At 37.6% G+C, this 21,936-nt stretch overlaps 1 protein-coding gene and 1 long non-coding RNA gene across 16 annotated transcripts in view; one reads left to right on the top strand and one right to left on the bottom strand.

Annotated features, from left to right (window-relative positions):
* C5H12orf56 (chromosome 5 C12orf56 homolog) overlaps positions 1 to 21,936 on the bottom strand; it is a 100,701-nt gene that overhangs the window by 14,154 nt on the left and 64,611 nt on the right. For all 13 annotated transcript variants that reach the window (XM_041757094.1, XM_041757092.1, XM_041757093.1 and 10 more), the window contains 5 exons: positions 19,013 to 19,086; positions 12,272 to 12,416; positions 7,782 to 7,888; positions 6,988 to 7,077; positions 950 to 1,073 (listed from right to left, as the gene is read on the bottom strand). In XM_041757094.1, coding sequence (XP_041613028.1) covers positions 950 to 1,073; positions 6,988 to 7,077; positions 7,782 to 7,888; positions 12,272 to 12,416; positions 19,013 to 19,086 — 540 coding nt within the window. The remainder of the gene's footprint in view (positions 1 to 949; positions 1,074 to 6,987; positions 7,078 to 7,781; positions 7,889 to 12,271; positions 12,417 to 19,012; positions 19,087 to 21,936) is intronic.
* Positions 1 to 21,936, top strand: part of LOC121491935 — a 104,628-nt gene that overhangs the window by 39,364 nt on the left and 43,328 nt on the right. For 2 of the 3 annotated variants that reach the window (XR_005988076.1, XR_005988074.1), the window contains exon 4: positions 6,336 to 6,478. The exons of the other annotated variant lie outside the window; for it this stretch is intronic. This is a non-coding gene — a long non-coding RNA (uncharacterized LOC121491935). The remainder of the gene's footprint in view (positions 1 to 6,335; positions 6,479 to 21,936) is intronic. 3 annotated transcript variants of the gene reach the window in all.

The raw sequence follows: 21,936 nt of genomic DNA, 5'->3' as shown, positions 1-21,936 counted from the left end.
TAAGAAGTATCTAATCAAAAAATTTTTAAAAAGAACTATTTAATCATATCCTATCTTTATTTTTTTTTTAATTTTTTTAAATTTATTTATTTATGATAGTCACACACAGAGAGAGAGAGGCAGAGACACAGGCAGAGGGAGAAGCAGGCTCCATGCACTAGGAGCCCGACGTGGGATTCGATCCCGGGTCTCCAGGATCGCGCCCTGGGCCAAAGGCAGGCGCCAAACCGCTGCGCCACCCAGGGATCCCATATCCTATCCTTTAAAAGAATTCTGTGTTGTTCTCAAAATAAACTAATAAGCTGATTTATTCTCAGAATATGTGCTTTTTCGGTAGTCTGATATTTCTAATGTATTAGTAAAACCTTAGGAAAAAAAATAATTCTCACTGAGTTTGCACTACTTAGATGTATAAAAGGGATGGTAAACTAAAGCAAGAGAGTTAACCCTAAAATCTCTTAAAGACAGTGTTTTTTACTATTAGACTCCTAATGTAGAATTACATACACATAAATATTTTGTATAGAGACATAAACAGATTTATTTAATGCATACTGAATACTAATCATTTTCCTTAGTATTCGTAGTTTAAAACATATAAAATAGATATATTATTATTATTAGTTTTAAAGATTTTATTTATTCATGAGAGACAGAGAGAGAGGCAGAGACATGGGCAGAGGGAGAAGCAGGCTCCACGCAAGGAGCCCAATGCAGGAATTGATCCCAGGAGTCCGGGAGACACTCAACCACTGAGCCACCCAGGTGTCCCTAAAATGGATGTATGAATATTGATAATGGGTACCTAAGTTTTGAGGTTAATGGCAAAATTTACTCTTTGATTTAATTATATTTCTGTATTCTACAATGTCATGGTCCACATTAGAAAACAGGAAGCCAGGGTACTCTTATATGTTATATTTAGTCTACCGCAAAATTCTCATCTCACCTCAGCATCAAAAGACATCTCAACTAAAGTTGAATCAGCCACCAACTGGATATCAAACACAGGACAAGATTTTGGAATCTGAGGTTCACTAATTAAAATTACCAGAAGATTAAACAATATTCCCCTAAAAAATAAATAAAAGGCAATTAATGAATAAAGTTTGAAAATAATAAAGCCAAGTTTGCAGACATTGAATAATACTTACAAGTATAAACCACTGCAAACTATTCTTGACTGAACTTTTGAATCCTGGACATGCAAACAATTAACTAAGTAGTGATAAGACATTTAAGTGAAAAATACGATTTCTTGATCTTTTGACTCAAAGCAAGTTGTTTTGTTTTTTTAAGAGAGTGTGTGAAAGCGTGAGAGCAGGAGTGGGAGTGGCAGAGGGACAGAAAGAATCTTAAGCAAGCTCCACAACCAGCACATAGCCTGACAAGGGGCTCAATCTCATGACCCTGAAATCATGACCTGAGCCAAAATCAAGAGTCAGTCATTTAACAGACTGAGCCAACCAGGCACCCCTCAAAGCAAGTATAGCTCTACAAGTTCACATAGCTTAGAAAGCTTGGTAAGTCTGGACTTAAAGGAAATTTGGGTGATTTCAATTATACCTGTATTTTCCAAAGGGCTCTTTTTTCCCCCAAAGGGCTTTTTATGGGCTACTAATTCCAGGCAGTATTATAGTCAAAATAGATTGTGATTGAAAGAGATAGAGGAAATACTTAGTTAAACCAAATTCATGAGATATCTATACTGTTAGACTTCTCAGAAGCTTTAATATGCTTGCATGCACTGTATATCTCCAGGACAAAGAAACTTTTGTATGAAGCATTTCCTAAAATGCTTTTTAAATTTTTTTAATTGAAATATAGTTGACATGCTAGTTTCAGGTGTATAAGATAGTGATTCAGCAATTATATGCATTATCAAATGCTTACCATGATAAGTATAGTTACCATCTGTCACCATACAAAGCTATTACATGATTAACTATATTCCCTATCCCATACTTTTCATCCCCATGACTTTATTTTATAATTGGAAATTTGTACCTCTTAATCCCCTTTTACCTATTTTTCCCATCCCCTCATCCCCCTGCCATTTGGCAATCACTTGTTTGTTCTCCGTATTTATGAGTCAGTTTCTCCTTTTGTTGTTATTTTTTTGCTTTGTTTTTTAGATTCCACATATAAGTGAAATCATATGGTATTTGTCTTTGACTGACTTCTCTTAGGATAATACCCTCTAAGCCCATCCATATTGTCACAAATAGCAAGATTTTATTCTATTTTATAGCTAAGTAATATTCTATTGTGTATATACACAATATCTTTTTTATCCATTCATCAATCAGTGGATATTTAGGTGGCTTCCATATCTTGGCTCTTGTAAATAATGTTGCAGTAAACATAGGACTGCATATAATTTTTTAGATTAGTGTTTTTATTTTCTTTGGATGACTATCCAGAAATAGAATTACTGGATATGATACTTATATTTTTAGTTTTTTGAAGAACCTCCACACTGTTTTCCAGAGTGGTTGCACCGATTTATATTCTCAACAGCAGTGCAAAAAAAAAAGAATGGAACTCATTTTTAACAAAGCATTTGAGAGGTTTACTGTCCCACTGAAGACTACTAGCTATTATTTAATAAAACTAATATTACTTTTTAAGTCTTTTGCTTTCAAAACTAGTGTACTACCCATTAACCTACACTAATAACTCATTTAAATTGTTACTATATGTTTGAATAATATACTCTATTACTTGAAAATAAAGAGAAAAAAATCACACTCCAAATTAAGGATCCTGAGGAATGGGGTTTGGCAACACCATCTTCATATTTGTCATGCAATCTATGTATAGTTGTAAAGGAGCTGAAGGCGGACCGCTAGGAAAATCCGTTGCCTAACCAAAGATAGTATCAGAGTAGCTTTGACAGATGGGAATAGTAAAAGAATTTATAGATAGGACTATATATAAATCCTCTATAACCATTAGCATTCTCTTCATAATGGAATAAAAGAAACTACAAACAATCCCTATTTAGTAATAATTGAGGCTTCCTAATCTTTTTACAATCACTTAAATCATTACCATGATTAGAAGTTCATGATTTAAAAAATAAATAAATAAATAAATAATAAATGAATAAATAAATAAATAAAATTTGTTTTGAAAGTTCATAATTAACCAAAATTTTAATAAAAATAAAACCCCTTCCTTTCTCCAACTGAAAAAGCAAGTCAGTTCTCATATCTGCAAAAGAAGAATCATGTCATCATACTTCTCAAAAAAGCAGGATATGTCCTACAGGATATTTGTTAATGTTTTATTCAGGCTACTTTAAAATAGCCAATCTTACTTTAAAAGACCCTTCCAAAATCAACAAAACATTCCATTTAGAAGCTTTTCCTGATACTAAGTTTGAAATGACATTCCATTTACTACTGTTCTATTTAATTAAGGTCCTTTATTTTCAGCAACAGCTTCTTTGCAGAGTATCATATAATCCAGAGTTAAGGGAAGGAACTCTCAAATTCTGGGACACTTGCTGTAATGATACATGAATTCAACCATATGAGTATTAAAATATGAATGGGTTTATGGCACATTTCAGGAAGAACACAATGAACTGAGCTAAGCTAATAAAATCTCTACTTATGAAGAAAGAGGGAAATGCTGAAATGATTAAATGCTTTTTTATTTGCTCACATGGAATTTAATTTTAAATCTCCTTCTGCCAACACTATTTAAAATCCACTAGGTCAATAATAGAAGAAATTTTAATCAAAATGGTAGTTTCATCCCCAAAATAAAAGACTTACTATAGGATTGACATCACAGCCTTTAAAAATAGTGTCAACAGTTTTGATACTTTCATTGTTTAGATTGTCATTTCCAATGGGAGAATTTTGAATGCATTGCAAAATATTTTCTAATATATAGAGACTTTGAAAGGCAAACTCAAAAAAAAAAAAAAAAAAAGAAAGGCAAACTCATGGTCTCATAACTTGGTCTTTGTTATTTTGATATGCAGAATTCTAATATGGCCCCAAGATTTTTGCCCCCTGGTATATATACCCTATATAATCCCTTTCCTTTAAGTATGAGCAGGACCTGTGAATATATGAGGCTATTACTTTCGTGATCATGTTATGTTAGATGAGAAAGGTAAGGAGATTTTGCATATATAATTAACGTTCCTAATTTGTTGACTTTTGAGTTAATCAAAGGGAGATTATCCTGGGTGAGCCTGATTATCCAATTGAGCTCTTCAAAGAATGCTTAGGCCTTTTCTGAGCTCAGAGATAGTCTCCTGCCAAAAAGCAGGCTATCATGAGTTTATAGCTATGAAGAAATTAATTCTGAAAAAAAAAAAAAAAAAACCAAATGAGCTTGGAAGATGACCCTCCAAGCCTCAGATGAGACGCAAACCCAGTCGACACCTTGACTGCCATTTGTGATAACCAGAGCAAGATGATCCAACTGAGCTATGCCCAGATTGCCTGATCCACAGAAACTGTGGGGTAAACAGTTTGTATTGTTTTAAGCCCCTGAGTTTGTAGTAATTTGTTACAGGGTAATAGAAGACTAATGCAGTTATATTAGACATTAACTATGCTAGTTAAGGCTACGGGTAACATGACTGGACACTATGCATATCAAAATTGGCTGAATATATTACAACCAGACTCTATTACAGCAATATAACATATGCATTGAAATATATGAAAAGAGCTAGTCATATCAGGAAGGAAAGAGGCTATCATAGAGCTGTTGTGGCCAAACCAAGTTAAGACAGAATAATTAAAACAGCAGAGTTTAGTAAGAATGGTGGTTTCTCAGCTCAGATAGAGAGAGGTAGGGACTTAATGGTAGACAAAAAGGGTAATATGATTCAGCATTAATTCAGTATAGTAAGATAGAAATATAAGAAGTAATCTTTAATTTCTGTCGTGGAGATTGAGGAAATAGTACTATCAACTGCATAAAGAAGTATACAGAGGAGGCATCTGGCTGGCTCAGTCGGTAGAGCATGCAACTCTTGATTGCAGGGTTATAAGTTCAAACCCCACTCTGGGTGCTGAGATTACTTTAAAAAAATAAAATATTTAAAAAAGAAAAAAAGTATTCAGAGAAAATAATAGAGTATATCTTCCTTGTTTGCTGTAAAGCAGAGGTCAACAAACTATGGCCTGTAGGCCAAATAGCCCAGAGTCCGTTTTTATAAATAAAGTTTTGTTGGAACAGAGCTGTGCCCATTGATTTATAAATTGTCTGTAACTGTTTTTATGCTGCAGTGGCAAAGTTGAGTAGCTGCAACAGAGACTATATGGCCTGAAAAGTCAAAAATGTTTGTGGCCCTTTATTTTTTATTTATTTATTTTTTTTATAATTTTTTTTTTTAAGATTTTATTTATTTATTCATGATAGTCACAGAGAGAGAGAGGCAGAGACAGGCAGAGGGAGAAACAGGCTCCATGCACCGGGAGCCCGACGTGGGATTCGATCCCGGGTCTCCAGGATCGCGCCCCGGGCCAAAGGCAGGCGCCAAACCGCTGCGCCACCCAGGGATCCCGCTTGTGGCCCTTTATAGAAATGTCTGACCCTCCTGGTATATAGCATAGTATGCCCATAGTCCCTGGCACATAGCAATTATCATTGAAATTCACTTGTAAAGTTCTCTAATAAAAAGCCAGGACAAACATTACTAAAAGTTCTTATTCTTCTCCCTAGCTCAAATGTTTTAGAGCCTATGGCCTTCATTTTCCTTCCACCTTTAATACAGAAAATGTTTCTTTTTTTAAAGATTTTATTTATTTATTTGACAGAAAGAGAGCACAAGTAGGGGGAGCAACAGAGAGAAAGAGAGAAGCGGGCTCTCCTGTGAGCAGGGAGCCCAACACGGGGCTTAGTCCCAGAATCCTGGGATCATGACATGACCTGAAGGCAGCTGCTTAATTGACTGAGCCACCCAGATGCCCCTAATACAGAAATTTTAGATAAACAGTTGGTGGGGGGGTGGGGATTAAGATTATAGTCAGAACACTGGCCCAGGATGTAATTCATAGTCCATAAATCATATAAAAAGGTCATGTAAAATACGCAAACACATACTTCCTGTGGCAAAGAATGCTATTGTCCTCCTACTATACATTCTTTCATTCTTCCTTTTAGTAACAGGTGTTCCTATCACCATCTAAAGTTTAGCTAGGTATAGAGCCATGCAACTAGAGACACATTTAACTTCTCTTGCAGCTATATATGGGCATACGCCTAAAGTTCTCATCAAAGGAATATGAGCAGAAAAGTCTTACATGCCTCTCTTAAAAAGGAAATTTGCTTCCTTCTCCTTCTCTTCCTGCATCCCACAGGATTTAATGAAGTCACAAAAGTCAGTCTGCTTCAACCATGGGGAATGGACAGCATAGTAAAAGATGTCAGAGCAACAAAAGGGAAGGAACCTAGGTCTCTGGCTAATTTTGTGGAAGAAAGCGTGGCTATCTACTCTGGACAAGTATGTAAAAAAGATGTAAATTTCTATCTTCTGTAGGCCATATATTTTAGCATATCTTTATTATAGCAGCTTACTTTATATGTTGATAAACCCCCCACTAGCATTCAGTTCAAAGTCACACAATTATATATTAAATGAAACTACTATAATTCCTGCCTTTGCAATGTAAACTTTCTGTTATGTGGGTATAAGGGTACTCTGTAAAATTCTAGTAGAGAACCCTGGCTTTTAATGTCTTATGGGGCATTTGGTCCTTTTCAAGTTCACCAGACAGTGACAGAAGATAACATGCTAAGACGATCTTTGTACCCTTAAAAATCCAGAGAGACAGAACTCACTATGTGCCAATCAATCTGCTCATCCAGAAAGAAGTGGAGAGAAAGAGTTTAAGATATTTCCAAGGGGACTGAACAGAGAAGTAAGAGAGCTATGAGTTTTGGAAGACACTCAATAGAGTAGTCTTGGGTTGCAACTACAAGGTCCCAATGTCTTCTTCTAGAAGACCTTACTTCTTAGCTGCCAATGTGTTCAGGCGCGATGACTCAGTTTCTGTTTCTCTGAACATCAGTCCCAGAGTCTGTATAATTTCAATGCACGCTCTAGAAAACAAAGAAAAAAGCATGGAAGTGGCATGATTGCATTACAAGTTCAGAATTTCACAAAATTAGTAATCCTTGATAGAATTGCTCTCAGATACCTATATACAAAAATAGATGGGAAGGAAATTCTGTATATTAAATTGTCAACATCTAGTGCCTGCCTACACTGTGATAGCTACGTAGTAAACACTCAACAATATTTGTTGAATGAATTAGTTAATAGCTGAATGTCAGGCTTAGAAGTCATTTTCATATTGTTCTTTTGTCCTTAATTTTTTTGATAATCAGACACTATTTTAAAATTATTTTTAATAATTTTATCTTTTTCAAGTAGGTAATATTTGGTTCAAAATTTCAAAAGTAAAAAAGGGAATACAGTGAAAGGTGTCTTTCCTTCAGACACCCATTTTTGTTCCCTTTTGGAACAACGAATATTACTAGTTTCTTACATAGCCTTTCTTTAAAAAGTAGAACAGGGGTGCCTGGGTGGCTCAGTTGATTAAGTATCTGACTCCAGATTTCAGGTCTCCCTTTCCCTTCCCCCCAAAAGTAGAACAAAATGAATGCTCTTTTTAAAAATCTATGTGAAGCAAAACTTGCAGCACCATTAATCATTAATACAATATATATTTTATCCACTGCCTTCCATTTATCTTTAACACCCTAGGGGAAGAAAAATCTATGATTATCCAGTTAGTACTTACACCAGCTCATCAGCCCTTTGGCTCTTATTTTGAAGTGTGCTCTTATCCTTGGACTCTGGCAAGTATTCATGAAGTTTATTCACTAGGAAATAGAAAAGATCACTGGTCTGTGAAAGCAAGCAGGAAAGAAGATGGTAATTAGGTATCAGTTGGTAAAACTCTATCTTTATGTAATAAAAATATGAATAAATTATTTATTGTCTGGGGATAAACTGAATTATAGTATCTCTCATTACTATTAGCATAACCGAAATTGAAAACACTTTTACTTATATCCAGGAGACCACTGTCCTGGTGAACAGAGCCAGAGCAAAGCCGGGGGAGGGGGGGCGGTGTGAGTCAGAGAGATACCTTATAGGGCAGGTTCTAAAGTCAAGGCATTGTCATTCAGTTACCCGGGAATCATATGTTAAATGGAGTCTAACTCCTGGCTTTCCAAAGTACCTTGGCCTTTGTGAAGATACAATGAATAATGGCTAGAAAAACACTTTTTAAAATGTTTGCTAACCTAAAAGCAAATGCACAGTACTGGTATGGCCTAATGAAGATGGTGAAGAATGATACTAATAATTCTCTTAATACAGTGGTAATGTGGATTGCCATCTCTGATGACAAAATAAACACTAAATTAAGAGTGCAGGAAGCAGTTTTTCCGGGCTTCTGTGCAGTCTCATGAGATAAATCGAGCATGAAATAAGCACTGGCCCATGAAATCAGGCAAGTTGGCACTAATGAGAAATATGTAATTGCGTCTTTTTTCTTTTCCTCTCTTACTCATTTTTTCCTCAGGACTTTTGTTTACTAGTCACAAATTAAACTCTTTGTTTAGAGAGGTATTCTGTGTACCTTTACATAAGTGATATGGCTGGAGAAGAGGGTAAGGATGGCAAGTGGAGAGAAGAGAAGGAGCAGGATATTCAGGCCCTCTCAGAAGAGCTGCCGTTTATCCAGGCTTCTGGTAAATAAGCACAGTGTGGTGGCTTTATACACTAACCCTGGTCCCAGGCTCTTTGAGTTCACATCCAGGCTCTGCCACTGATTAGCTATATGATATCTGGCAAATTACTTTCATACTCTGTGACTCAATTTATGTCTAAAATGGAGTTAATGTCACCTGATGGGGTTAAATAAGATAGCATTTGTAAAGCCTGAATGATGCTCAGCTCATCATAAGTGCTTAATAAATTTATGAGTTACTATGGTGATCTCCCACTCGTAAAATATCTTCCACCAAACTGCAACAACATGGAGAAATCTCTAAACTATTATGCCAAAAGAAGCCAACACAAAAGAGTACATGGTGTACAGTTCTGGGTAAGTGGAATTCTAGGACGGGTAAAACTAATCTACAGTGACAGAAAGCACAAAAATTGCCTGGGGCCAGGGATGAGAGGAAATGGCCTGCCAAAGAGTCTGAGATAGCCCTTTGGGGTGATAGAAGGATTCTAAATCTTGATTGGGGTGATGGTTCTATAGGTATATACGTTTGCCAAAACTCTTTAAACGGAACCCTAAAAGTGAGTACATTTTATTATATATAAGTTATATCCCAGTAATTTCTCCAAAGAAGATGTACATATGCCAATAAGCACATGAAAAAATACTCAACATCACTAATCATTAGGGAAAGGCAAGTCAAAACTACAAAAAATGAGAAAACAAGTGTTGACAAGGATGTGAGAAAACTAGAACCTGTATGCACTGTTGGTGGGGATGTACGATGGTACTGCCACTGTGGAAAACAGCATGGTGATTCCTCAAAAAATACTGTATTATTCAGCCTTAAAAAGAAAGCAAATTTTGGCACATGCTACAACATTGACGAATCTGGAAGACATGCTAAGTGAAATAAGCCAGTAATAAAAATCACTGGGTGATCCCACTTACATGAGATATTTAGAGAAGTTAAACTCATAGAAGCAGAAAGAAGAATGGTATTGCCAGGGGCTGGGGGAAGACATGAATAGGGAATTATTATTTAATGAGTATAGTTTCAGTTTTGCAAGATGAAAAGAGTTCTGGAGATGGGTGCACAACAATATAATGTACCATCTTAATACCATTGGACCATATACTTAAAAATGGTTAAGATAGAGGAGCCTGGGTGGCTCAGTGGTTGAGTGTCTGCCTTTGGCTCAGGTCATGATCCAGGGTCCTGGGATCGAGTCCTGCATCGGGCTCCCTGCTCAGCGGGGAGTCTGCTTCTCCCTTTCCTCCCTGCTCATGCTCTTTCTTGCTATCTCTGTTGCTCTCTCTGCCTCTCTCAAAAAAATAAATACAATCTTAATTTTTTAAAAATGAACAGTATTTTAGCTGAGCCATGATGAATGGGTAGGATTTTAACAGGAGAAAATGGAAGAAGGAACAGCCTAGAGATAGGGAACAGCAGTGGAAAACAATGAGGGGCTGGAAAGGACAGGGTGTTTGAGTCATCCACGTGACTGGAGCTTCTTGAGGAAAGAGGTGAAAACAATGAAGTGTGTGGGGTTGAGTGGTTAGGTGTAGCTTCATTCTCTTTCTCTACATCTTTCTTTTGCTCCACAGCCAAGGCTACTTGCATCAGGCCCATTTTAAGATTGGAGACGCTTAAATGGCCTCCAGACCAATACTCTGGTATTCAACACTAACACCCTTCTTCTTAGTCTAACCTGTAGGAGGTACCTCAGTGTTCCTACCTCACCACCTGCTTTAAATCCAACCCCATGATTGTGTCCCATTTTATCTAAGTAGACTTCTCTGGGCCCTGTGCTAAGTCCCTTGCCAATCTTCTCTCTGCTACTGGATTTACTCTTGACAACCTTTATATCCTGGTCACCTTCTCAACCCCACATTCCATGAAGGCCCTATTGCCAAACTAAACAATCAGATCTTCCCGGTACCAAAGGTTTGTGCAGACATTTGGGTGAAATCCACCCACATGCTGGAATGCCCTGATCTTTCATTTTGTATACGATGTAGGGATCACTCTCAGCCTTGAGGACGGTGCCTTCCCTGGAAGCATCTACAGCTGGATTAGTTCATCCTGTGCCTGCCCTATGTAGATGTTGGCCCCTTCCTGAAAACCCACCTTGCTAAAATAAAGGCTATGCCTGTCCAGATTTGGAATCTGTGACAGAGGTCATTGGTGGAGAGCCTTAAATGCTAAAGCCAAAGTGTTTGTACTTAGTAGGGAAAGCCAGCAAGATCACACAGTTACAGATTAAACTGATACCAAGTGTGGGATGGGCCGGAGAAGAATATGTGGGTGGGGTATAATACCAATTTCCTTAGTCTTTCCACATGAACTCCATTTCCATTTTTAGGCTATGTAGCACAACATCATCATTACCTGTGACAGTGTTATGGGATATTTAACATACTATTCTATGTAGCTAATATGCCCTCTAATTAGGGTGCTCCACCATCCCAGTTTACTTGGGATGGTCCTAGTTTTTCTACTGATAGTCCCATATCCTGCAAATTTCCTCAGTCCTAGTGAAACTGCGACAGTTGGTCACCCAAGTCTGGGCAAACCCAGATGGTTGGTCATCCTACATGTGAAGCACTTAGAATCCTAAGAAGTGGCCAGGACTGTCTTGTATGTTTGAGGAACCTGTGCACTTTACAGCTGCTCAATAAAATGTTGCCATCCGTGAGACCACTGGCCAGAATTAGGATACGATGCATAGCCATCATCATGAGCTCCCCTCCTCCCTTAAGCCTCATTAGCTCCTCACCAGTACTCACTGGGGCTTCTGAATACCTTCACCTTCACCTGAAACTACGTGGTCTTACAGAGTAAGTCTGTAACTTGCTGAGTAAGAGAGCTAGGTTGCTTTGACTCCCCAAGAATCACCTTTTTAAAAATAACAGTCCTACACTCAAAAATAATTTTTTTCCATTTTATTTTTATTGTAGGGATACCTGAAACTAAATCTTCTTGAAATCTATTTTTTCATTTCACTGTACTCATACATCTTGCATGCCAGAAGCTTCCCCTCCAATCATCTCTCTCTGACTTGAAACCCAACTCATGTAAGGTACTATCTTTTTGCTACCATTCTCCTCTTTGCTCACCTCCCCTCCAACACACACATACACGTTATTGATTACATCACAACATTTCAAGTACTGAGTCATGATTGCATTAAATTTAGTCAACATTTTAAAATATATCTTCCATCAGGGTGCCTCAGTGGCTCAGTCTTTTGAGATTCTGACTTTTGTTTTTTTTGTTTGTTTGTTTGTTTTGTTTTGTTTTGTTTTTGTTTTTTGAGAGTCTGACTTTGATTTTGACTTCTGGCTTCACGCTCAGCATGGAGTCTGCTAATGGATTCTCTCTCCCTCTCCCTCTGCGCACTCCCACTCTACTCATGCCCTCTCTCTCTAAAATAAAATACAGCCTCTGAATACAAGACATTTATTTGTATTTTACTTTATGCCTGATTATGCTGCATTTGGTAAACAGGTGGAACAAGTTTCAAAGATTAAAAATAAAACAAACCACCTACTTTCCAGAACAGTCGTTTTAGAATGAAGTTTTTCTGGGCTGCTACTTTGAGTTCCGTAATTAAACAAAGTATCTTCTGCAAAGTATTGTCTTTAAGAAAAAGTTCAGATTTAAGTTGACTGAAGTGCTTAATTTTCTCCTCAGATCTACGGAAACACAAGAAAAAACTTCCATGTAAAAAAATGATAAGAAATAGCAGTTGAGAAATATCAATGATTTTGACAAGTTTGTAAAACTTTATTACTAATGGAATTTTTATATAGTACAAAGCTTCTAGCTTTACTACTCATTAGTAATGAACCTTGCTTTCCCCAGATTGAACTGTTTATTACTCTCCAGACGTATTTTCCCCCATGCCCCTTTACTCAAGCTGTATCCACCATATCAGGAATTCTCTCAGTGTCTCTAGGAAACTTGTCCCTCTTTCATAGCCTAGCTCAGAGTTTGTTCACATACCATTTACCATACTGCAGGGACCATATGTAATACTATTTGCTTAATATTTTTTCTTTAACTCACTTTTTGTGTGTGCATAGAGTAGTTTATTTATTTATCTAAGATTTTACTTAAGAGAGAGAGAGCAAGCATACACACAAGCAGTGAGGAGAGGCAAATGGAGAGGGAGAGAGTCTCAAGTCAACTGGAGCTGACCAGTGATCCCAGGACCCTGAGATCATGTGACCTGAGCTGAAACCAAGAGTCAGACACTTAACCAACTGAGCCACCCAGGTGCCCCGGGAACCAGTATCATGTGCCATAAATAGCAGATAACTATAAAAATGGCATGGAAGCAACACAATTCTAAGTTGATGCACCACATTCTAAGCCTGAGGCCTGCTCTCTCTTTGACAAAAAGGCAGCTGAGTGTGTGTTAGAGACCTGCCACTTTTGGCACCAAGCTGAGAGGTTCTCCCTAATGAGATTGGACTAGTTGGAAAAGGAATTACTTTTCCACTATGGAATTCAAAGTTATTTCCTGCCATGTCAGAGTACCAAATGTATTCATCCCTTCTCACTGACCTGTGTGTGTTACACAGTTCAGGAAAAGCTAGCTTTGCTGAAAAGAGAAATACTTTCCCCTTAAAGCTTTCCCTAATTCCTCCATGAATGGGGAACCTCTACTGTAGCACTTTTTCCACACTTCTTATATATCACGCTAATCCTCTTTTGCCCCATTGTCGTGATTTGTGTGCTTGTCCTGCGTACTTTTCATGGACTGGCTCATTCAGTCCCACTAAGGGGGCAGAGCCTGGAATTACTGTTGCATTTATAGGATATTAGAAAGGTTAAGTAACCTGTAAGCAGGGTGCAGGGGCACCTGGCTGTCTCAGTTGATAGAGTGTGTGATTCTTGATCTCAGAGTCATGAGTTCAAGCCCCACATTAGGCATGGAGCCTACATTAAAAAAATAGAAAGAGAAGAAGGGTGTGAAGTAATGATAGGAGAGATATTTCATGTTTTGTGTAGGTTGATGGAAACTTCCTAGAATTTCCAACTTGAATTAAAAATATTCTTGCTACGTACTCCATAAACCTTGATACCGACCATTTATCCCAATACTAGTATCTGGAATCTTGGCTCTTGCCCACTACCTCCCCCTTTATCTAAAAAAATCTAAGATGTTCTCCTCTATCCAATCAATGAGCCTCTCTTATTAACAAAAACATTAAGACTTCCTGAAAAAGAGTCTCTTTTCTACTGGAGACCCTGGGAGAGAAATGATCATTAAGAATTCAATGATAGAGTCACAGAGGCAGAGAAACATGATTATTAAACATGGGGATCAGACAGGCTATAGAGTTCTAGATCTGCCTCTATTCAGCTGAGTAATTACCATGGGCAAGTTACCTAGTCTATCTGTGCCTCGATTTCCTCAACTGTAAAATGGAGAGGATGATAGTACCTATCCCATTGTTTTGATACTTTAGTATGTGCGTAGCACACAGTATTTAATAAATGGCTTCTAAATAAAATAGGAATGAGCTTTGAGATCCCACATCCTATACATCCACTTCTAATTACATTCCCATTTCACTTAAAAAATAACTATAAAATTCCTCTATTCTCTGAGAACTCCAAAAATAGCATAAATATAGTTTTCAGAAACTGATGAGCTTAGAAAAGCACAAGCTGAGAAAGAATACCAGCAGATTTACTTTCAAATAGACTTTCCTATTTTTCTTATTAATCAGCAATTTGCTGCAATCCATATAGAAACAATTTTTTATCTTTTGGCACCTGTGATAATAGACTATAATACCAAACTTTTCTTTCAAAAAGACTAAAACAGGTACCTGGGTGGCTCAGGCAGTTAAGCATCTGACTTTGGCCTGGATCATGGTCTCAAGGTCCTGGGATGGAGCCCAGAGGTAGGCTCCAAGCTCAGCAAGAGCCTGGGCTCTGGCCATTCCTCTGCCCTTCCCTCTGGTCTTGCATCTGCTCGCTGTTTCTCTCAAATAAAATCTTTTTTAAAAAATTAAAAATAAATTAAAGGGGCACCTAGGTGGCTCCATGCTTGAGCATCTACCTTGGGCTCAGGTCGTGATCCTGGGGTCCTGGGATTGAGTCTTGCATCAGGCTCCCTGCAAGAAGCCTGCTTCTCCCTTTGCCTGTATCTCTGCCTCTGTCTCTGTGTCTCTCATGAATAAATAAATAAATTCTTAAAAAAAAAAACTAAAAATAAAATTTTAAAATAAATTTTAAAAAATTTCATAAGAAAAAAATACACTAATCTCTTTATACTAAAAATCAATTTAGGGGCTCCTGGGTGGCTCAGTCAGTTGAGCATCTGCCTTTGGCTCGGGTCATGGTCTTGGGGTACTGGGATAGAGCCTTGTATTGGGCTCTCTGCTCAGTGGGGAGAGTCTGCTTCTCCCTCTCCCTTTGTGTTCTCCCTCTCTCTCTCTTTCTCAAATAAATGAATCTTCTAAAATAAAAATCCACACATAAGTTGAGGTCTCACATACATCAAAAATACAAGTTAGATTCAAGAGTCTATATTTCAGGATCAGTGGCTCAGTGGTTTAGCACCTGTCTTCTGCCCAGGGCGTGATCCTGGAGACCCGGGATCAAGTCCTACATCAGGATCCCTGCAAGGAGTCTGCTTCTCCCTCTGCCTGTGTCTCTGCCTCTCTCTGTGTCTCTCATGAATAAATAAATAAAATCTTTTTTAAAAAGTCTTTATTTCTATACGGAAGTCATATAGAGTTGCAGTTTCTTTGACTATTCAGAGAATATTTTTACATAGATGATAAACTTTATTTGGCTAATTTAAATAATAAAAAGTCTAGTGCCAGAAGACTCCATTCATAAGTTGATTTCGGAATAAGGGGAAGTTTTACGTTATTTTTAATGGATATTTTATATTTTCATCAGCTAGGAAACATAAATTCACCCAAATAGTGTGGCAAGAAGGATTCTGGATCTAATGATAAGCTCTATTTTTCCAGTATTTTTTCATTTTTCTGGGTATTTTATATAAATAATACATTCATATAATGCTTTACAGCTGGAAAAGGCTTATCATATGTTATCTCAGAAGCATCGTGTATATGTATATGGATATGATCACTGATCACTATGATCACTGATCAGTATGATCACTGATCATATACACTGATATGTATATGGATATGATCACTGATCACTATGATCACTGATCCTGAAATATAGACTCTTGAATCTCAGAAGCATCATGTATATGTATATGGATAGGGATGCATGGTCCCTATCCATGCATGTGAAGTTACAGAACTCACATTGGTGACAGACTTCTAATTTGAAAACCCAAAGAGTATTTACTCCTTTTAGGAGTAAAAGGAGTAAAAGGTAAAATGAAGGTCCCCCCCCAAAAGAAAATAAATAAGTAAATAAACAAACAAACAAACAAACTGAAGGTCCCTTGCGGGCACAGACCTGTCTTGTATATCTTGTACATATTACTGCATTCCTCGCAGTGCATTTTAAATCACTGCATCTTAAATATGTTGCCTTCAGGAATTAACTATGCAAGAAATATGCTTTCCCTGAATCAAGCTAGTAGTAGAACTCTCCTTTCTGACCTCCAAGGATAAATTTCAAGTCACACACATATACAAAGTTAAAGCCTATTTTATTATCCAGTTAGTTTAAAAATCACTTTAAGCACTAAAGTTAAAACTGAAACTTTTTAGAGTAAACATGAAAACATATAGAAAGTATTTAATATATGTAGAAATTCTAAGCTATTTATATTACCATCTTTAAGAAAAAAGAAATCACATTGTTATTTAACCCCTACATACCTCAGAACATATCTCAAAATAAGCATTTTCTTACAAAATGATCATTTTACATCCATTATCAGTACTTCTCTGGCATTGGCTAATATCCCATCCATACTCAAATATCCTCTATTGTCTTAAAAATGCCTTTTTTACTTTTGTTTTTTAAAGTCAAGATTAGGGGTGCCTGGGTGGCTTAGCCGGTTAAGCATCTGCCTTCCCACTCAGCTCATGATCTTGGGATCCTGGACTTAAGCCCTGCGTTGGCCTCCCTGCTCAGCAGAGAGCCTGCTTCTCCCTCTCCCTCTGCCCCTTCCCCTGCTCATCCGTGCTCTTTCTCTCTCTGTCAAATAAATAAATGAAATCTAAAAACAAAAACAAAATATAGGGATCCCTGGGTGGCGCAGCGGTTTGGCGCCTGCCTTTGGCCCAGGGCGCGATCCTGGAGACCCGGGATCGAATCCCACATCGGGCTCCCGGTGCATGGAGCCTGCTTCTCCCTCCGCCTGTGTCTCTGCCTCTCTCTCTCTCTCTCTCTCTGTGACTATCATAAAAAAAAAAATAAATAAAATAAAATAAAAAACAACAAAATATAAATAAGATACTTATTATATTTGCTTATTGTGTCTCTTAAGCCTTTAAAATCTTTTATTAAGGAATTTTTTAAACATACACAAAAATGGAAAAAATTGAAAATAAACCTCATGTATATACCGCCTACATCCAAAAATCTTTAACATTTTCCCAATCTTGTGTTATCTATTCCCTTACTTATACACACACACAGACACACACACACACTCACTCCTGTTTTAAAATCGAAAGAAAATATACATAATATAAAATTTACCATTGTAACCATCTTTAGGTATACAACTCAGTGGTATTAAGTTCATTCACAATGTTGTGCAACCATCACTACTATCCATTTCCGAAACTTTTTCTTCTTCCCAAACAGAAACTGTATCTGATTAATAGTAGGTCCCCATTCCCCTCTCCTCTCAGCCTCTAGTAACCTCTGTTTTATTTTCTGTTTCTATGAATTTGCCTATTCTCAATGCCTCTTATAAGTGGAATTATACAATATTTGTCCTTTTATGTCTGGCCTATTTCACTTGGCATAATTTCTTTAAGGTTCATCCATGTTGTCACACAAGACATGACTTCATTTTCAAGGCTAACATACCCACACTTTTAAGTCAGATTCAAGTTTAATTGTTTTAACAATTTATTCATTCATTCTATAAAGGCAGCCTGCTATGTGCCAGTGACCAAGGTACAGTCCCGGCCCTTAAGGAGCATAGTGTATAATAGGGCAGCACATAATCAAACAAGCAATCATAAGACAGACTGTTAAAAGCTACAAGATGGTAAGCACAGGATGTTGTGAAGGGGCCCTCTTTTTTTTTTTTTTTAAGATTCTATTTATTTATTCATGAGAGGTACAGAGAGAGAGAGAGAGGCAGAGGGAGAAGCAGGCTCCCCGCAGGGAGCCCGACATGGGACTCGATCCTGGGACTCTGGGATCACACCCTGAGCCGAAGGCAGATGCTCAACCATTGAGCCACCCAGGCGACCCAGAGGGGCCCCTCTTAATGCAGTTTTGAGAACAATTTTTAGGGAAAGGGATAGTAAGCTAAGACTTGACAAGCTGAAGTCATTCATGAAGAAGAAGAGTAGAGAATAGGCTTCAGAATAGAGGAAAAAAACAAAACAAAACAAAACAAAAAACAGTGCACTTTCTGAGAACTGCAAGATCATTTGGAGCAGGAGCATAGGGGAGGAGATGAGGGGACACAACAGTTGAAGATGGAGAAATGAAAATAGACATCAGGAATATCTTTATAAGCTGTTGTAGAGTTTAGACCTTCTGAAGGCAATGGGGAGCCATTCAGAGGCTTTAAAGTAGGGAGTTACATGATCAGATTTGTGCTTCCAAAAGATTTCTTTGTTGTTACAGAGAATGGTTTAGACAGGGTCAAGAGTGGAGGCAGAGGCCAGCTAGGAAAATCCTATAGGAGCTCAGAACAAAGGTAATTGGACTGAGCATGTGACAGTGGAAAGAAGTAGATGTTATCCAGATACATTAGAGAAGAAAAATGAATCCCACAGTGATTGGATGTGGGCGGGGGGGTGGAGCAGGGGAGGTTATGAAGTGAGAGAGGAGGTAAAGATGACATCCAGGACTCTGGCTTAGGTGACGTGGGGACAAGGACAGCAGGCCCCGTGTTAGGAAACACAAGAGGAAGGTCAGTTTGCAGAAGGAAGATGCTGAGTTCTGTTTTGAATATGCTGACTTGAAGGTTCTTGTAAGACCTCTAAAAGGTGATGTCCAGTGGGTAGTTATGTTTGCAGACCTAAAATTCAGGGCAGAGAGTTGCAGTAGAGGTATAAATGTGATGGGCAGCAACACATGGAGTTATGAGAGGCAAAAGGAGAGAACAGCCCCCATGTGGCTCTGGCATGTCATCGCTCCTTACCTATACGGCTTCTGACTTCCAGGTGCAGAACCGAGCTCACTAACGTATAGGGGATCTTGTAAAAGAGTAGCTTTCTAAAAGAGGGAGGGAAAGCAGGAATAAGTTAAAGTTTTTGTTTACTGAAAATCAATTTCTCCTGTTTTTAGTGAATACCATGTATCCATTCTTTAATCCCTTCTATATATGTGATTTGTTTATGTAAATAATACCACAGGGCATTTCTTTTCCTTATATAGTTTTTAAAAAATGTTAAACATGACATTTGCTCATTATAAAATAAAATCATCTATCAAAATCAAACAGTACAAAAATGCCTAAACTAAAAGATAAAAGTTCTCTGTCTCTCCCTTCCCCTCCATCCCACTAGTCAAAGTACCTCACTATACACCCGAAACTAATATGATACTGTATATTACTTATACTGGAATTAAAAATAACAATAACAACAAAGTACCTTACTATATTATTATCAGCTCAGTTTATATCCTTTTAGGCATATAAAACCATATTAATTATAACATACATCTATAATATATATACATATTAGGTGACATGTTTTATAATATATATTTAATACTACCTAAATTACATCACATATATTAATCTGGAATTTTTTTCCTCACTTAATATATGATAGACGGGCAGTTTCCATGTCTCTGTATATAGGTTTACTTTTATCTTTTTAATGATTACCTAGTATTCCATAATAGAGATTATACAAAAGTTTTGTTAACTATTCTCCTATTAATAAGGTTATTTTTTCCTTAGATCTTTAGTGTTTCCAATTTTCATTCATTCTAGGTCCCCAAAATAATGAGTTGATAGTGTTCAGCAAGTTCTCTAAATAATCTTTTCTTTTATGTTGTGGCCTAAGAGGTCAGAAAGAATTTCTGAAATGTTGCTGATTTACAACTCCAAACAAACTTAGCTCTGTCTTATTCCTTAATATCAGAGCAGGATGGTGGGTGGGTGGGCAGGGGAAAAGTATGTGCTTTTTCTCACTATTTTTGTTTTTTACAATCTGTTTGTTTTTTTAAGTAGGCTCATTGCTGGAGCTCATCATGGGGCTTGAACTCACAACCCTGAGATCAAGACCTGAGCTGATATCAAGAGTTGTAAGGTTAACCGGCTGAGCCACACAGGCACGCCTATTTTTGCTTTTTAAAGTAAGCTCTATACTCAGCATGGCGCTTGAATTCATGACCCCGAGATCAAGAGTTGCCTGCTCTACCAACTGAGCCAGCCAGACGTCCTTTTTCTGACTGCTTTTGTCATTGCTTTTAGTTTTAAAAAAGCTGTCTTTTTCCCCCCTCTCTAAATGTTTATATTTACTGGGGTCCTGGGTGGCTCAGTCAGTTAAGCATCCAACTCTCGCTCTCAGCTCAAGTCTTTTTTTTTTTTTAGGACTTTTATTTATTTATTCATGAGAGACACACAGAGACAGGCAGAGACATAAGCAGAGAGAGAAGCAGGCTCCTCATGTGGAGCCCAATGCGGGACTCAAACCCAGGACCCCAGCATCATGACCTGAGCCAAAGGCAGATGCTCAACCACTGAGACACCCAGGTGCCCCCTCAGCCTCATGTGAACCTACTTAAAAAAATGTTTATGTTTACTTCAAATCTAGAATTTTAATTTGGGGATGCTCCTTGGTTATTTAGCTTTCTAGTACCTATCTTCACAATATGTAAAGGGCAAAAAGTTGCCACATATTAGTTTTGTAGAATTTGAGATACTAAAGAATTCAGATTTAACTACTGTTGATAAAAGTTAGAGATAAAATGAGTTCTGAAGGAGACTTGGCTCTTTGGAAACCCTTAAAATCAAATGAGTGCTAATCTCTCACTGGTTGGTTTAGGTTTACCTGAAAATATAGAGAGAGTTAAGATGTCCATTCCTTTTTCCCAGTAACATTTCCTTACTTCAATGTGAATGATCATTCTGGATCTCAAAGTACAAGAGATCAGTCAGCCAAGATAAATCTGACCTACCTTCAGGAGATGATTTTTTTTTAATTTCCTAAAACTTACAAAGGCATCAGCAAGAATGGCCAAAGTGATCAAAATGATGATAGAATTAGTGTCACAAAAAAGTCACAAATTCTAAAATGTTTTTATTGAATTAATATCTTATTTTTATGAGAATCTCAAATGCAAACCTGATTCATCATTTATGTATTAAATATCTGCTTATCCATTTTCCATCATTCAAGGGATAGAACATTATTATTTTTTAAGGTGGGGGGGAGAGGAAAAGAGAGAGAATCTTAAGCAGCCTTCATGCCTAGCCCAGAGCCCAACAGGGGGGCTCAGTCTCACAACCTGAGATCAGGACCTGAGCCAAAATCAAGAGTTGGATGCTCAATGAACTGAGCCACCAAGGCACCCCAGAATGTTAATTTTTTTAAAGATTTTATTTATTTACTTGTTTGTGAGACAGAAGGACAGGGAGGGGCAGTTAGAGAGGGACAAGAGTCTCCTCGCTAAGCTCCATCCCAGGACCCTGGAATCATGACCTGAGCCAAAGGCAGATGCTCAACCAACTGAGCCACCCAGGTACCCCCCAGAACATCATTTTTTAATGATAGTATCTACCAATTCAAAGATAACTCCCATCCACCCAGGTTTATTTCAGTGGAAAAAAATCAGACTATTGAGATTCAAACCTCAGCTCCATTCTAGTTGTGCAATCTTGCATATATCTAATTTCTTGGTGCCTTAATTTCCTCATCTATGAAATGAGAGTAACAGTCCTACCTCCTGGGGTTGTTGTGCAGATTAAGTGAGTTAATATACGGAAACCATCAAAGCAGATCCTAACTGTTAATACATGTCAGTTATTGTTATTGCTTTTATTATCAGAAGGGCTATGAGTTTGCCTATCTGACTTGCCCCAACCATGCCTCTCCTGCAGAATTAAAGAGT

This window comes from Vulpes lagopus, chromosome 5 (assembly GCF_018345385.1).
Source record: "Vulpes lagopus strain Blue_001 chromosome 5, ASM1834538v1, whole genome shotgun sequence".
Lineage (NCBI taxonomy): Eukaryota > Metazoa > Chordata > Mammalia > Carnivora > Canidae > Vulpes > Vulpes lagopus.
This window is presented reverse-complemented; position numbering and strand designations above follow the sequence as displayed.